General features: G+C 34.5%; 1 protein-coding gene across 3 annotated transcripts in view; it reads left to right on the top strand.

The window, feature by feature from the left end:
- Ift80 (intraflagellar transport 80) overlaps positions 1-17631 on the top strand; it is a 131021-nt gene that overhangs the window by 24999 nt on the left and 88391 nt on the right. For all 3 annotated transcript variants that reach the window (XM_063249272.1, XM_063249273.1, XM_063249274.1), the window contains 3 exons: positions 8054-8163; positions 11890-11979; positions 12885-13022. In XM_063249272.1, coding sequence (XP_063105342.1) covers positions 8054-8163; positions 11890-11979; positions 12885-13022 — 338 coding nt within the window. The remainder of the gene's footprint in view (positions 1-8053; positions 8164-11889; positions 11980-12884; positions 13023-17631) is intronic.

Raw genomic sequence — 17631 nt, 5'->3', positions numbered from 1 at the left:
TCCTAGGGTCTTTCACCTTCATAATCAGAGAAAGTCTTTAGTTACTGATCCTATTATTATTTTTGCAGTGATGGAGACTGAACTCAGGGCCCTGACTATGCTAGGCAAACAATTTACCACTGACCAGTCAGCCCCAGCCTCTGATAATTTGTAAACTTTCTTTGATAAGTTTTGAGGGTGGTTGTATATCTGAACTACTGAGACCAAGATGCGAAATACTTAAGGCAGAATATAAGGTAGGTGCAGTGAGTGACTCCTGCCTCCTTTGAAGAAAGAAGCTATAACTTTAGATACAAAATAAAACTATGTAAACTCAACTTATTGTTAAACTTGAAATTACATACACAGTTTTGAAATTATCCTGGAGATTTTTATCATGTTTCTTATTATTCTTTGATAATTGAAAGGAACCCCTAAAGCTTCTGTTTTCTTAGATTATTCTCAATCACTTCTTTTGAATCCACCATTTCAGACTTCTCAAAGTCTAAAGTGAAAACCTGGAATAAATTGTTTATTATAAGCATTGTTAATAATAGTCAGTACTGTAGTTTATCTATGCATATAATGGATCCGATAACCAACCTACTATTTATTTTACTCTTAAGGGCAAAATGCTTCAGTGTTCCCAAATTTGCAAGGCCAGGTTGGAAACACATGTTTACAAATTAGAGGCTTCCTGTAATATCAGAAATTACAAACATGTGGCCTGTAAGTTGAACCTGTCCCACAGGGTATGATGTAGGCTCAGTTTTAAAATCAGGAGACTTAATTTACAGATTTAGATTACCTTTAAAAAGTTGGAAGATATGGCAATATTGGGTTTGCTTTCTGGCATAAATATAGTGAGTTGGGGTTTAGTAGTGTTGCTTCATTTTTAGTTGGATTTTTAAAACTTCTTTGCATGTTTTTTATCACACTACCCACTTCACTCATTTGTTTCATGATATAGCACAAAGTAAATCTCTAAAGGGATTTGAGTTTGTAATTGTTTCAGTTATAGTAATAGTAAAATTTGAGGTTTAGTATAAGTCTAATAAGCAACACTTAAGTCATTTTACTTGATTTTTGTTTTAATTTAATATTTAACAGGTAATATATTACATGGATAAGAATTTGAAGCATGAAAATGATATCATGTTACTTTATATCATTTTTTGTTTTAAAATACTACCTTTGTCTCTCCTTTATTCCTGTTTTAGCTATGCAGCTCACATTCCTACCTAGAAGCAATTAGTATTACCATTTTCTTTTATTGAAGTTTTTTTTATCGGTACCGTTGATCAAACTCACGACCACATGCTTGCAAGGCAGGCGCTTATGCTGCTGAGCTAAATACATTTTCTTGTGTATTAAAAAATATTTATAGAAATATATGTTTATATATATTCAAATATATATGTATAAACAAGTGGTGCATACTACTGACATAGGGGAATGAAACGCCCAACTACTATGTCTGTGAGTTCGTGTTCTCAAAAATCGAAGAATGAATTTTAGGAACAATGAAGGTAAGAGTAGAATATATTTATTGAGAGAAAGAAAGCTTCCATCTGAAGAGAGACAGAAGGGATTCCGAGAGGGTTGCCAAGGACTCTGTCTTTTTTAGGGACTTTATTTATAGAGTAAAACCATGGGTTCAAGGTGGGGGAAGACTGGGAACTCACAAGGCAAGTTGGGCATAAGATGGGCATTAACTGTAGTTAGCCAATAAGATCAATAGTTCAGGTAAAATTGATTACATTAGGAACAAATGTGGAAGTGAGTAGTAGAAAGTGGGCATTCTTACAGAGCAGTGACTCTTTCCTTGGAACTATTTAGGGTGTCAATCCCAGGATATGGGTGCATTTGTATGGTCTTTTGTCGTGAGGCCTGGCCCACAGCAGGAGGCATCACCTTCCCGCTGCTGCCAGGTGTTTGCCCTGGCTCCATTGAGGACCTAGCCCTATCTCACTGCCCATAGTATTTTTAACTAACTCAGCTGCCTGCAACACTACTGTAGTGCTGTTTGCTTTTTTCCCACTTGAATCATAAACTATTTTATAGGTTATTTGCAGCATGTAAAAGTTGTCCTCAAAGTGTTTTTCTAAAGTGGATGTACTAATGTACCTATCAGCAGTAGATAAACATTTCAGTTTTCCACCTCCTAGCAAATGTTTGTCACTGACTTTGGTGTGTGTGTGTGTGTGTGTATGTGGAGTGAGTGAATGAGTGAGAGACATCGAGAGCGAGAGCCAGAGAGAGAGAGAGAAAGTGAGTGAGTGAGAGAGAGAGAGAGAGAGAGAGAGTGTGCGGCACTGGGAGTTGAACCAGAGCCCTACAAATGCTAAGTGATAGAACTGTGGGGGACCGGCGGTGGCTGAAAAGATAAGAAGTATGAAATATAAATGACCTTTATTTTGAGAATGTGGGGAGAGACACCCCCGATCCCCTGGGGCACAGCATATACCCCCTCATCTCTCCGTGGAACACGTGGAGTGGAGGATTACCTGTAGCTTAGGTTAGGGGTGGTGCCTGAGGGGCATTAGGGCTGCAGAAGTAGCCCATTGGTATTCTTTTGGCACCATAGGTAAATTCCTAGGGGTGGGGGAGATAGAGTCACAGGTAAATCCCTAGGGGTGGGGTAGGTGGAGCTCTTTGGTTCCACCTGAGGCTTTTCCAGCTACAGTGTCTGGCCTGGGCCAAAACTCTTTCACTAAGCATGTGGTCTGCTATTGAGCTATACTCCTAGCCTTTGTCTATTTTTTAATTGTAATCTAGAGTGGATGTGAAATGGTATCTCAATGTGGTTTTGATTTGCATGTCCCTGTTGATTAATAACAGGGACATGCAAATCCCTTGAACATCCTTTTATTTTCTTCTTTCTTTTTTCACTTTATTTTCATTTTCTTGTTAGTCATTGGTGCTACTTAAGCTTTTCTAGTAAGACATACTTTTCCTGTTTCATCTCTGGAAAAATCATTAGAGGATTTAAATTGTTGTAATAACACTGCTCCAGAAGGGAAAGCTTGTGATTATTTATAATGTCTGTATTACAGACTACAAATTTTGAGGATGATTGTAAATGTGAACAACTGATGCCAGATGATACAGATTAAAATGAGAATGCAAGATAGATGGAAATGGGGGAACCTCTGCCTACTTTAAAGAGAAAAACTAAATTTTGATACAGAGTACAAATATTAAATTATTATAAAACTTGTACATCTGTAAACACTGTTGAACTATTTTTGTGATTTTCATCTCCATGTTTATTTTAATTTCACTTATTTCTTGATGAATAGAAATTATTTTCTGCATTTATTTCTCGGCTGTTGGAGCCAAATTTTCCTACAAAAACTCGCCATTATAATTTTGTCCTCTAATACAGAAGACATAATAATTCCTTAGATGTTTTGAGAAAAATTTCACTTACCAAGATCAGTTTAAAAATGATTCTTATTGGTACCTGAGAAATTATTGTTTCTTAATAGAGAAAAATAAGATACAGATTAGGAATAATTACAGATAAGGTCTATGTTATGTAACATTGTATATTTTAATTCTGAGTTCAAATTGTAATAAAGTAGTACTACAGATATTTCAGACATGGGAATGGAACAAACCAAAACCTGCCTATAATAAATTTAATGAAGATAAACTGGAAATCTAAATAAATATAAGGCAGAATGTGCTCACTGCTACAAAATGCTTATGGAGGACAAGAAGACAGGTTAATATTTTCTTAGGGAGAAAAGGTACTGGAATTTTGTTTTCTGGAAAATATTGCAGCATCTCTATTGGACTTTGAAGAATGAAGACATTATTTAAGGAAGTAAGCTTGTTGGCACTGGAGTTGAGCTGTGAAGAAAGTGTAATGATTGGAGGCATAGGGACAGAAGAGTGGGAGGCACAGAAGTCGGAGAGCTGGAGCAGACCCTTTGGGCTGGGGTGCAGGCTGAGGTTCTGTGCTCCTAAAAGAGGCAAAGGAAAAGGTTTGGAGTTTGTCATGTAACCATACAAAACAAAAAACAAAACAAAAAAAATTGAGTAGGACAGTAAGAGATAATAGGATCTTTTAGGAAGCTTAATTTAGTAATAACATCTGGGATAAATTAGGGGGAAGTAGAGATTAAATGGAGGTAGCTAGTAAGGATATTTCTGAAAGGTCCCATGCTAGTGCTGATGAATGCTTCAGGGGATGCAGTGACATTGTAAGTGAATAGTGTTCCCTGGGAACCCTGTAAAGGATGAAAAGTTCAGAGAGAGAGTAAACTAGGGAATATTTGTTGAGGGATGATGACTTTGCATATGAAGAGTTTGAAGTTCTGGCATGGAAATATCTTCAGGGCAAATGGAAAAGTGGAATGGCTCAAAAATAAAAAGTAAAATATTAACTTGGAAGTCAGATAAAGGTAGAAGATGAATGACTGTGGGGGAAATGGAGACCTCTGAAAGAGAGGTGCCTGAGCATCTAAAGAAACAAATAGAAACTAAGGAAATAACCTTTATTTAAGCTTTTTCTTGTTCTGACTCAGTGTCATACATAACCCTTAATTAGTTTTTTTGGAATAAATCTAGTTGTATTATCTGTTATATTTACTGTACCATATCTTCTACAGATAGATTGAAAGAAAAATAGTTCCTAGTTTTTAATTCTTACTGATTTGGTACAAAATTGAATGCCTGCTCTCATGAAAACATTAAGCTAATGGTTGCTTATTGTATTACAAAGTCATTTTTAGTAATAGTGGTTAAAAATGCTTATTTAGTGCTAGACTTTATTCTAATCACTTATTTGTTAATTTAGACCTATATTACTTTGAAGGCAGAGATTGCTGTTGCTTCATTATGATAATGAAAAGTTTATCTTAAACATATTCTTCAAAACAAGATTTTTTGGGGATACTTTTACATAGTATGAATGTAAAAAACATGGTCTGTGTGACCAGGTACTTCCTTAAAACATTTGAAGTACATTTTTATCTCTTCTGTGGTTTAAAATGCCTTCAACAGGTTGAAAGAATTTAGATAATTTGTTTTACAGAGAGATAAAGGTCTGACATTTAACACAACCCCAGGTGCATGTGGTTTCTTAAAGAATGTCAAAAAGGTCACATGATTTTAGTGTGCAAAGTCAGAAAAACAAGATCTTTTTGAGTTTCTTAAGTGAAATGGAGCATAAATAAAAAGCGTGACATTAATTAATATATATTATTTTGGTGGTTGTGTCCATTTTTGTTAATGACTGTTAATAACATCTTGTTACGTAATTTGCTTAACTCTTTGTTTTAAAGTAATTCAATCTGGAACTTAAATTTATTATTTGCATCTCAACTTTGGGAACTAAAATATAGCTCTAGGAATAGTTTAGTACTTTAATAAGTATGTTTTCAGCATTTTAAACGTTATGAGTTTATCCCAAATTCTACTGGGATGAATTTCCAGTAGAAATATAGTAATAGAAATCATTATTGTCTTTGGGAAGTTAATTCCCACTTATAATAATGTCCTTTATCAGAACCACCCAAATTAGAAGTTATATAGCTATGTCTTTCATCTCCTTTAAAAAAAAAAAAACTTGCATGTGTGGTCATTTCACATGATGTTTTACTTAAATGTATGGAATGAGCATAATGAAGACTTCTAGTTAGTTGTTGATGTTATTTCCATATTGGGTTTTTTGAACTACCGAGGCTTAGCTGTTGATCTTATTTCAGGCTGCATATTTATCATAAAGAACTCCATATTGTTTCCATTGCTTTTATTTTGACTGAAGGGGGTGGTTAAAAACTGTTATAACAAAGGAACTAACTTTTTTCTATACTGTTTCTTTAACATTATTATTGTTTAAAATTTGTTATATAAGTAGGAAGTAAATTATCTTGTGTCAACATGTAGATAAGTCTTATGAAGAAAAATTTATAAACAAGGAAATGGTGACACAGTTGACTTAAGAGGCCATGAATAAATACTCAGGAGGATGAAAGCGTCCCTTAGCTCCTCATCCCCTAACTATATCTTTACCACAACTAAAGGCCTAAAGTCACATCCTGTATAACTCAATGGGAGTTGTAGCTACCAAATTATTTCCTTGGGGGTAGATGTTTGTCGTAGTTCATGTATACCCCATGAGAGTATAATTTCACTAAATTTATTCATGAGGACAGCCTGTAAGTTAAAATATATTAGTTTTATTTTTGCAAAAAATTATAACTGTAAAAGTGGAAATAAACAGGCACCCACAGTTCTGTCATAAGTCTGTCCTGACCCTTTTCCAACTCTCACTAAGAACTACATTTGAAATATCTGAAATTTTGACTCACGTTTCTGAGGAGTTTATTAAAATTGAATTATTCATTTGGAGTTTCTATTTTTGAAGCTTAGGTCAGCTACTGACGACTCGCATAGAATATTCCCAAGAATATATAGAAGGAGTATCTTTTGAGGATGATCATAGAAAGGCAAGATTAGTTCAAATCTGAAAGTAATAGAACAAAGGAAATTATAAATATCAGAGTTGAAATTAATGAAATTGAGAATAAAAATATACAAAAAAAATCAATAAATCAAAACTGGTTCTTTGAAAAGGCAGGAAGGAGATCTGGGGATTGGGACGAGGAAAAGGGAAAGTAAACTGGAACAAGATACTACGTGTGTTTGTACCAATTCCTCACTATGAATGTATTAGTGTTTTATGGTAAGGGAACAAGGGTCATGGGTGAGGAGAAGGGGAAAGGGAAATAAGAGGAATAAAGCTAAGCCATGTACAGTAACCTAATAACTCCAGTTAATCTAAATATTGTATGTTGTAACAGGAACTAAGACAATATCAACAAGAGTGGAAAATGGGATAGGGTAACTGAAGGAGGAGGGAAGGGAAAAGAATGAAAAGAAACAGCAATATGCTATAATATGTACATGTAATCATTCCTCAAGGTGATTAAAAACTACATGAACTGTGAATGCATACAAATAAAATTTTAAAATACATAAAAATGAAAAAAGATGGATGTATTTACTGTGTATTGAAAAGTATACTACTAAAAATGCAAAAACAAGGAAATGTTGTCCTTAAATATAATTTAGTTAAAAAATATAATTGAATTAAAAATAACATTTCTAAATTCCTCCCAGAAGTTAAAAACAGAATCAAATTTAATGCAGTTTATAGTATGGTTGGTAGGTTAAACTTGAAATTTCCTATGGAGTTAGCTTTATTCTGGTTACAGGAATGTGAGCTTTTTAAAAACTAGCTTTTAGGGTAAAGCTACACTTGATAGACAACAAAGATTTCCCTAATGTGATTTTTAATTTACCATTTAAGAATTCATAGGTGGGAGAGATAGATTGGTTTGAGATGGCATTTTCTATCCATGAGACTATTGCTTAAGCACCAAGGTGAGGGGAAATTTGTTATTTATTGCAGCATCAGGTATGGGACTAAATGTATAAGGTAAGTATACCATGTGATAGGATTTTGGCATGCCCAAAAGATGAGAAGTGTAGCTTAGGTTTGGGGTGGTGCCTAAGGGGCATTAGTGATGCACAGGTAGCCCATTGGTATTCATTTCGCGCCACAGGTAAATCTGCGGGAAAAGCTGACCTCAAGATAGAGCCCCTTGGTTCTGCCTCCCAGCGCCCCCCGCCCCCCAGTGTCCCATCTGGGACAAAAACCTTTCACCATGTATATTTTCCTGTGGAAAATTTATTCACCTTCTATATAGAATTAAATACCGATGGCTATTGATGATGGGACATGATAAACTGACTTCAGATATCACTGTATATCTTAAAAATGAATTTTATTTTTTGCAGCGTTTCTGAAAACTCTGTATTTCCTGAGCAATATCTAAATTAATAAAAAGGTAGTATGTCAGTTATTCACAGAGTTTTAATGACCAGTATTAATTTAGTCTGTATTTCAGCCACAGGCTGTTTGTTCTCCAGTCAGAAAGGACCTTTGAATAGGAAGAAATGAAAAGATGCCACAGAATGCTTTATTGATCCTAAATAATACAACTTTTTATAAGTTGTTAAAATGAAAGTTTATTATTATTTTTTATTTTCTCTACAGGAACACCAGTGTATTCAGTAGCTTGGGGCCCTGATTCAGAAAAAGTTCTTTATACAGCAGGAAAGCAGCTGATTATTAAACCTCTTCAACCGAATGCTAAAGTTTTACAGGTATTTCACAGGCATTTGTAAATCGTTACCACGCTATGTCTAACTGCTAAACTGGAGGAAACTTGGCATCCCTTTCTTCTGAGTTGTTACTTCACAGTTTGAAGTTTTAAGTGTATAGTTTTATCAGCCTTATAAAGAGGCAGTATTCTGTTTTCAGTAAGATTCATATTCCTCTTATTAAAATTCATATTCTACCAGTAAATTGTAAAGATATTTTTAGTTACTAAACTGTCACATGATTTGGCACAGCTAAGCATCTTTAAATTTAGTGAGTCAGACTTGTATTTATAGATTTGAGACAAAACAGAAGTAAATCATAAAACTTATACTAAGAGTTATACTTTTTAAAAATCATCACCAGCATCATCTATTGAAGCTCTCCAAGAGCATAGCATTCTTTTAATATTTTTAGAATGGAGGAAGAGTCAATATATCGTTCAAACAAATTATGTGATACAGCTCTATGAATAATATGTGAGTATGTATCTGAAGGATGTATGTTAAGTTCATGTTTTGAGTTGTTCAGAAAGGAAGAAGAGTTAAGTTAGGAGCTGAATCTAAAAGGAAAGGAGAAAGGAAAGTATCAAATCCAGGTGCCAGGAAAATGATTAATCAAAATGATAGCAGCACTGTTTGACTAGTAAGAACATGGGCTTTGGAGTTGGTCAGCAAGGCTAAAAATCTTCACTTACTTGCCCACATGTGGTGTTAGGCAAGTTATGAAAAAATATTTGAGTGTCAGCTTTCTTGTCCATTAGTTGTTGACACCAGTACCTACTTAATAGGATTATTGTGAGGATTGCATGAGTAAAATTACGGAGTACATAAGACAGTGCCTGGCATGCAGTAAGAACTCAGTGTAGAGTAGTTATTATTGATGCTATGTTAGTATGGGTTAATTTGCCATCTGTACCTCTTGACTAGGGAAGTCAGGGGAAAAAGTGTAAAATGACGAGGCTCTGGTCCGGAAACTTGGGAATAGAGATTGACAGGATTTAGCAAACAGAAAAGTGTTTTAAAAGACGTAAGGCTCAATAGTTGAGTAGATAGTGATTTTAGCAAGTAAAGAGAGAAAACATAGAATATGATATATGTGCATTTATATATATGAATATATTTATGAATATAGTCAACATACATTTTTACCATGTAGAGAACATTGCTAGAAAAATTTGGGCAAAGAAAAGAAACTGGGAAAAAGAACTAGTTCTGGCTACCTTTACACAAAGTTCTCTGTTATCAATTCTTATGCTCGGAAAATTTTGCTAAGAAAAATAGCAAAACACAGCAATAACAGGCAAGTTGAATCTTTTAGTTTATATCTTTACAGTTATATAGACACATGTAATTAGGCTTATATAAATGAAGTTCAGGAAGCTGCTTGTATACTGATCAATCAGGAGGTAGTGTACAGTTCAGGAGATAGTAGAGATGGAAAAGTACCCATTGTGAAAGTTTAATTAGAATAAAGGAGCAATTAAAGAGCAATTAAATTAGTAACTTAGTTAATCAATAAAGGAATGCATTACTAGTTCTTTTTTTCTAGAGTTGAGTTTAGAAGTATCTGCCAAATTTCTTTTAAGATGTTCTGAATATCCAAAACCTGGTCTTATAATGAATAAGCTTTTTATTTTTTTATTCATTCAGGAAAAAATATATTGCATGCTTACTATGTATAGCACTATGCTTGGTATGAGATATTTAAAGTGAAACAGGACAGGGACTGGGAATATAGTTCTGTTGGGGAGCATGTGCTGTAGTATGTTTGAAGCTCTGGATTTGATCCCCCCCCCAACAAAAGCATGTCTTAAATTTATTTAAAGAAAAAAGAAATACAAACTCTTTCAAGCAGCTTGTTCAAAGGAAATTTATAAAATGTCTAATACATTGAGAAACAATTGAAAATTATCTATAATTACGATATGTAAATGTATACAGATACTTGTTAGCATCGTAAGTCATAAGATCATTTTAATTCATGTTTTTCATAGCTTTCAAATAATCATAACTTTATTTTGTAGCTTTAAAAGGAAACTCAAGAAACCATGTGTATGTGTGTCTAAATGTCTTTTTGCATTTGCTGTTTATCTCAGGATATTAGATTCACTTAGAAATCGTGAGAGTTTTTGCATTATTAACATGTATTATCAAAGCATTTGTGCTGGGCATGATGGTGTGTGCCTATAATCTAGGCTACACAGGAGGCTGAGGCAAGAGGATAGCAAGTTTAAAACCAGCCTGGGCAACTTTAGCAGGATTCGTTTAAATAGTTTTTAGAAATAATAAAAAGAGCTGGGGGCAGAGACTCACACATCAGTGATGAAACTGACTTGATTCTCATCGCTACAGAAATCAAAATAGACCAACCAAAAACAAAAACAAAAACAAAAACAAAGTGATGTATTTTTGTGTATTTTAAGTGAAGCAAGCTGCAAATTGTTGCTTATTCTTGGAGCTTGTTTTACCCAAATTTAATATTTTACTCTGTATACTTTAAGAACAGTAAATTGGGAAGATTATTATAAAGAGATAGTCTTTTAATCTGTCACCTTTTGATATTAAGAGGCATTGAAATGTAACTCAAAGTGTTTAAGGTATGTTGTTTTTGTTATTTTGTTCTGCTCACAGTAGCATTTAATTACATGTGTGGTAATAACTAAATGGGAACATAAATTATGTTTAAGAGCAAGACACCATGCTTGTTTCCTAGATTGCCAGTGTCTGGGTTACTTTATATATACATATATGTATAAAATATATGTGTAGAAAACATTATCTTGATGTATAATAAATGCAGCAGAAGATTTTCAGTCATCCAGTTATGAACCAGACCCAAAAAGGCAAAGACAGTGATGCTTAGGGGAATATGCAGAAATGAATAAAGAGAATATTTAAGTTGTTCATGCAGTAGGTGTTAAAAAACAAAAGTAAAAAAGAAAGTAGACTGATGGTATACCTCAGTGATAGGCATATTGAGCCTGTGTTGGGCCCTGGGTTTAATTCCCAGCACAAGAAAAGAGGGAATGAGAGGGAGATGGAGTGTGTATGTGTGTGTCTGTGTGTAGGGGAGGAACAGGCAAGAAGACAGTATCATATCAGTAATAGGATCACTTGTACAAAGGAGACAGCAAGATTTAGAGTCAACTGACATTTTGGAATATATAATATATTTATTCCAATGTTAGCACACAGATAAAAAATTTCAAATAGTTCAGCAGTATTTGGAGTCCAGCAGTATTGAGTAAGCTGCTGCATGGATGTCAAGAGCTTTCACTGTTATAAACTAGTAATGACACAAACATAAGGAATTGCACAGTGGCTATGAATATAGGATTATAGGTTACACAGTGGAATACAGGATTTTCTGAATTCATGGCAAAAAAAAAAAAAAAAAAAAACCATTAGAAAGAGATAAATGAGGTAGATGTGGCAGTGTGATTCTGAAGCTCCAGATACTCAGGAGATTGAATCACTTGAGTACACAGCCAGCCTGGGCAACATAGCAAGGATGCTGTCTCTTAATGAAAAGAGAGAGAGAAGAGAGGAGAGGAGAGGAGAGGAGAGGAGAGAGAGAGAGAGGAGGAGAGAGAAGAGAGAGAGAGAGGAGGGAAAGGGAGAGGAGAGGAGAGAGAGAGAGAAAGAGAGAGAGGAAAAAAAGGTTAGAAAATCTTCACATAAAAAAATCCTCACATTTACAATTAATTTTTGGCTCTTTTTTTCTCACAGTGGAAAGCTCATGATGGTATTATTTTGAAAGTTGATTGGAACTCAGTCAATGATCTTATTTTATCTGCTGGTGAAGACTGTAAATATAAGGTAAGTAATGTTTAGACTTACCACCTGATTGAAGGGATCAAGTTTAGCATGTATGGTTATAGTTTCAATATTTTAATTTAGTCATGTCTTTTAACTCTAGAAATTTTGCTAATTTTTTAAAATTTTAAGTGGAATTCTAATGTTCTAGGTATAAAAACTATCTTGTTGACCTATAGAATTTAATAGTCAATATGATTCAATTTAAATCAGCTCAGTTACATTTTTACTGAACAGTGATCAGTTTCAAAGCAAAATAATTTATGAGGAAGAATAAAATTTTTCTTCTCTGTTGTGGTAGGGATCAAACCTAGGACTCTGCATATGCTAAGCAAGTGCTTTCCCATTGAGGTACACCTCCAGCCCCATGACACTCAATGTAACTATAGTTGGAAGAACTAGAAATAGAAATAAATTATTTCTAATAAACTAGAAATAGAAATAAATTATTTTGGAGAAAGTTGATACAGCTTTCAGTGGACAAACAGAAATTCATGCAAGGTATTAAATATCTCAAAACCTTGCTATTAATTTAAAGCACTCGGGGCTGGGGGTTTAGCTCAGCGGCATAAGCACCTGCCTTGCAAGCAGGCGGTCGTGAGTTCGATCCCCGGTACCGATAAAAATGAAAAAAGACAAAAAAAAAAAAAAATTTAAAGCACTCAAAATGGTTTAGGGTTGAGTAAAATCTGAAAGTTGCTATAATGTTTACTTAATATCTTTTTGAAATATTAGGTTAAAAGGAATACAGCTTTTTTCGTCATATAATAATACCTTTGATAATAAAGACATTCCATTGCTAATAGTATAACATGATGATTTATTAATCTTTGATACCTTATTGGAGGACAAACTTGTTTGCAATAATATGGTGATTGTTACAGATTTTTAAAAGTTTGCTTTTATAGGTATGGGATAGTTATGGCCGTCCATTGTACAGTTCACAACCTCATGAACATCCTATAACCTCAGTTGCTTGGGCTCCTGATGGAGAATTATTTGCTGTTGGATCATTTCATACTTTACGCCTGTGTGATAAAACTGGGGTAAGTTGTAATGGTGATCAGTCACATATATGGCATCATAAGTGTGATAAGTATCATGCACATGTTTCCTGTCTTTGGAAAACATTCTCAGTGACTGCATTTGACTGAGTCTTTCTCATTTATCTTCAATATGCTGGTTCCATCCATTTCATATTAGTGGGGCCAAAGAAACTATTAAGATTTGAAGAATGAACATCTACTGTACTATTTCTTTCTGGAAATACTTACTTTGAACCTGATTATGAAGCCTGTAAAGTGTTGAAATTATGCACGTTCAATAGGGAGAATCTAGTTTTAAATTTGTTTTTACTATGTTTCATACAAAATTTGAGTTGTATATTTCTTCTAAGAAATTAATAGTAAATTTTTAAAAAATTCATTTTAATACCAGAGGACATATTTGTCTTTAAGAATTCATATCTGAGGGGCTGAGGCTCTGGCATAAGCGCCTGCCTTGCAAGCAGGCAGTTGTGAGTTCGATCCTCGGTACCGATAAAAAAAAAAAAAAAAAAGAAAAAGACAAAAAAAAAAAAAAAAAGAGAGAATTCATATCTGAATATATGTGGGAATTTCCTCCTCCTGAGACTATGCCTTCTGTCATACAAATTCTGTTTAGAACCTAGGAAACAGCCATGCTTAGTGTCATTTTGTCCATTGTTCTTCAAGAAAGAGTTCTTCCATTGAAGTGGCTCCCAAACAGCATCAGTGTGTAGCAGAAAGAGTTTGAATGGGTGTTGTTTAACTGTCACTATAACAGAATACCTGAGTTAGTCAGCTTATAAATTGAAAAGACTTACCTTACCTACAGTTTGGAAGGTTCCAATCCATGATTGCTCGGCCCCATGTTTGGGGCCAGTGTTTGGGCCAGTGGCGAGGCAGCACAGCATAGGGAGAACATGGGGCAGAGCTGCTCATCTCTTCAGCCAGAAAGCAAAAGAGAAAGCAAGTGGGCCAGGGTCCTACAGTTCTCCTCAAGGGCACACTCCCAGTGACATGAGGGCCTCTTGCACTTTAACCTTCTAAAGGTTCTACCACCTCCCAGGAGTACAGTTCTGGAACCAAGGCTTTAACAGATGGGCTTCTGGGAAAACTTTTAAGATCCAAACTGTAGCAGTGAGGCTACTCCATATTATTCCCAACTAGGAGGAAATCACATAATTATTCTATTGCCTATTTTCTTCAAATATAAAATAAGAGCTTGGAATTTTTAGAGCTTGATAAATAATTTATTACTTTTCAGGTTACTTACTTTCTATCACATAAAGTTTCAGCTGTCTGCTTGGCTTTAGAAGCTCTCTGAAATCTGGTGTCATAAAATTTACTCAATCTCTTCCTCTATAACTCTCTGATTTGTATGTGTACTCAAATTAGGTTAAACACTGGGTCAGGAACCTTTCCTGCCCTGTGCTAATATCCTCATTCGTTACCTCTTTTCACATAACACTCTCACCTGTAAGACATAGTGAGTCCTAATGTTAGCTTACATTTGACATCGTTGCATTGTATCATCCATAGATGACTTAAAAGTTTATCTCATTTTATTTCTGTTACCAAGATCTCTTTTTTCTCACTTACAGCGTTTTTTTCAGTTACATTATTTTATCACTTAAAGACCTGTTGTTTTGTGTTTTGTTTTGTTTTTGGAGTTAAGAATCTTTTGCTTCAGGTTTTTTATCAATAAATTTTGTCAGTCTAATTTTTACCATGTATTATGCTCTTATATTATTCTTAATGCTAAAGTTCATAGGATCTTACAGCATAAACATTTTTATTATCTGCAAAATATATTAGATATTCTAATTTATCAATAAGACAATTTAAGCATAATTTTAATTTGTTGTTTTGATGAAAATATTTTAAAATTTTTAAGTGGGGATTGATCTGAATATTTGAATTAAAGATTTACCTCATTAGGTACTGTTATCTTTACCTCTTTAGACACTGTAAATCTGGAAAAGTAAACTGAATAGACTGACTTTTAATGATTTTTAGACATTTGAGACTAACATTTTATTTATTTATTTTTGAGACTAACATTTTAAATACATATTTTTTTTGTTCAAGAGGCATTAAATATATATAACTCACCAGAGAATGTCCTAGAACCGGGGGCTCGAAATAGGAAAAAAATGTAGACTTTCACCACAATTGTTAACAGGCGAATCAGATGAAAAAATTTATTATAGAATGGTGTGATGAGTGCTTATGAGTTTGTTAAGCACTGGGAGAGCCATACTATGTCTGTGGGACACTAATTAGAAAGCTGAGGCTAGGTATCTTAATAATTTTTTGATGAGACAAGGTTAGGGGAAAAGAGTTGCATGTAAAAGGAATCTCTTGTGCCTTCAAGTGTAAGAGAGTATGGTGCTTTTTGTGCAGTATAAATAAGATGCATTGGAGAATGCCAGGAAGATGATATAGAATAGATACTTTTATCCAACCATACTAATAACCATGGTCTTTAGATTGCACTTGAAGGGATACTTGGATAAAACATGTGAGATGTCTGATAGTCTCTCTGAGTTCTGAAAGGAGCAATGTGTACCCTAATGTGAAAAAAATAATTTGGAGATGAAGTAATAAACCATAGTTTAATTGAAAAGATTGTTTTGTTTTGGTGCCTGGGATTGATACTGAATTCTGTATCACTGAACTATACTCCCAACCCTGAAAAGATTAAAGTTTTTAAAATCTTTTATAATTTATTCTTCCTATTCTTAGCATCTATATTTAAAATTACTTTCCTGTTACTTCTGCCATTTTGCTATAAGGAAAAATTTATATCATATGAATAATATGTGTGGTAATATTGCTTTTTGGTTTTCTAAATTGATTCAGAGTAACTAGTTGTAAATACTATTTAAGCACTTTTTACCCCTTTTTGAGACAGTCTTATTCAGTCATTCAGGCTGGTCTTTAACTCACTGTGTAGCCTAGGCTAGCCTCAACAATGGCAACCCCAAGTGCTGGGATTATGGGTATGTACCACTATGCCCAGTTTGAGCACTTTAATTCATTAAATTATAAAAAAATCTTTCTTTCATTTTTTGATTGCCTTAGTTTATTAAAAATATTTGATATTTTTTCTTGCTATGTTTTTTCATTTTTCAGGGTTTTTATGATAATCTGCTTTTATTCAGTTATCTTTTTATTTAATAAATTTCTATTTATCTTTTTTTTAAATTGGTACTGGGGATTGAACTCACAACCACCTGCTTGCAAGGTAGGTGCTCATGCCGCTGAGCTAAATCCCCAGCCCCTTAATGAATTTCTTGATTATACTAGGTTTTATCCCTAGAACAGTTGCAAGAAATAATGTATTTATTTCATATACACATATATATTTATTTTTTCAAACCTTTCTGAAAAATAGTTTGCAATTATGCATCAAATGCCTAAGAAATACATATGTACATTAGCCTAGAAATTCCAGTTCTGGGAATTTATCTAAGGAAAAAAATAGAATGAAGAATGTCTAGTGAAGCATTATGTGTATTTAATAAAAAAAAAGATTCAAAATCTCCAAAAGAACATTATTTAATTGTTGTGTAAAACTGTTATAATGAATTTTTATTTAGTTATCAAAATATCATAATATACTTTTATAATGCCATCAAGATATTTTTGAGATAAAATGTCTAATCATAGGATGCTGTAATTGTAATTGTAATTTGTAAGTCTGAATAAAAGGTAGTCTGACAGCCTAAAACAGATTTTATCAGCACTGTAGTTATCTCTGGAGTTTGGGGTTATAGGTTAGTTTTCTGTTTTACCTACTTGCATTTCCTAAAATTTTCAAACCAGGGAAGATGGCAGATTAATAGGTAGCGAGGTAGAGAGCCTCTTTGAGAAAAACAACTCAGACACTAGAATTTAACACCATGGAGAAGAACAGAAAAAAGAAGAGGGATTCTCATGACCTAGGAAGAAATTGAGGAAAAAGAAAAAAAAGAAAAAAAAAAAAAGCAGAAAAAACGTGGATGAAAAGCTGGAATCAATCACACACACTCTCACTGGAGCCGGTCCCACACTATGCTGGGTACACCTTGGAGGCAGACAATTTGCAATAGTACTGAAATTGGGAATGGTGAGTCCAAGACCCTTGGTGGGAGGATGTAGTGCAGGAGAGAGCGGAATCAACATGGAGAGCTGCATTAACACGTGGTGAGTGCTAGGAATTTGGTCTCATGGAGGGGGTGACTGCCTGGATGACATATTGGACAGGCCTGCACCTGGAACTGCAGTGGCATCAGTTGGCCACTCCTGGCCCAAAGAGGACTGAAGTGATCGGCTTGGGCTGGATCACACCCCTGGTCAGGACCCAATAGCCAGGGACAAAACTGTCCCGAACCTGTGACATACTCACAGCGTAGACTAATGTGCTGAAGGTACTCGCCAGCTGACTGGCTCAGAGGAGAGGGGCCAGCCCACATCGTCCCTGCATGCACCTCACAGATCAACAGTAAACTGGAGAGGGTAGCAATCCCCTAGGCCAGGATGCTTCAGAAAAACTGTAAGCAATATGGAAAGGGCCTGAGACCTCCACCATACACCTATCTGAAAGAAATCATAAACATGACAAGAGACAGAAACAAGAAGAAGCCTCCAA

Source organism: Cavia porcellus, unplaced genomic scaffold (assembly GCF_034190915.1).
Source record: "Cavia porcellus strain 051 isolate PalLab524CR breed Dunkin Hartley unplaced genomic scaffold, mCavPor4.1 scaffold_5, whole genome shotgun sequence".
Taxonomy (NCBI): domain Eukaryota; kingdom Metazoa; phylum Chordata; class Mammalia; order Rodentia; family Caviidae; genus Cavia; species Cavia porcellus.
The sequence above is the reverse complement of the archived record's forward strand: the minus strand, read 5'-3'. Positions and strand labels throughout refer to the sequence as shown.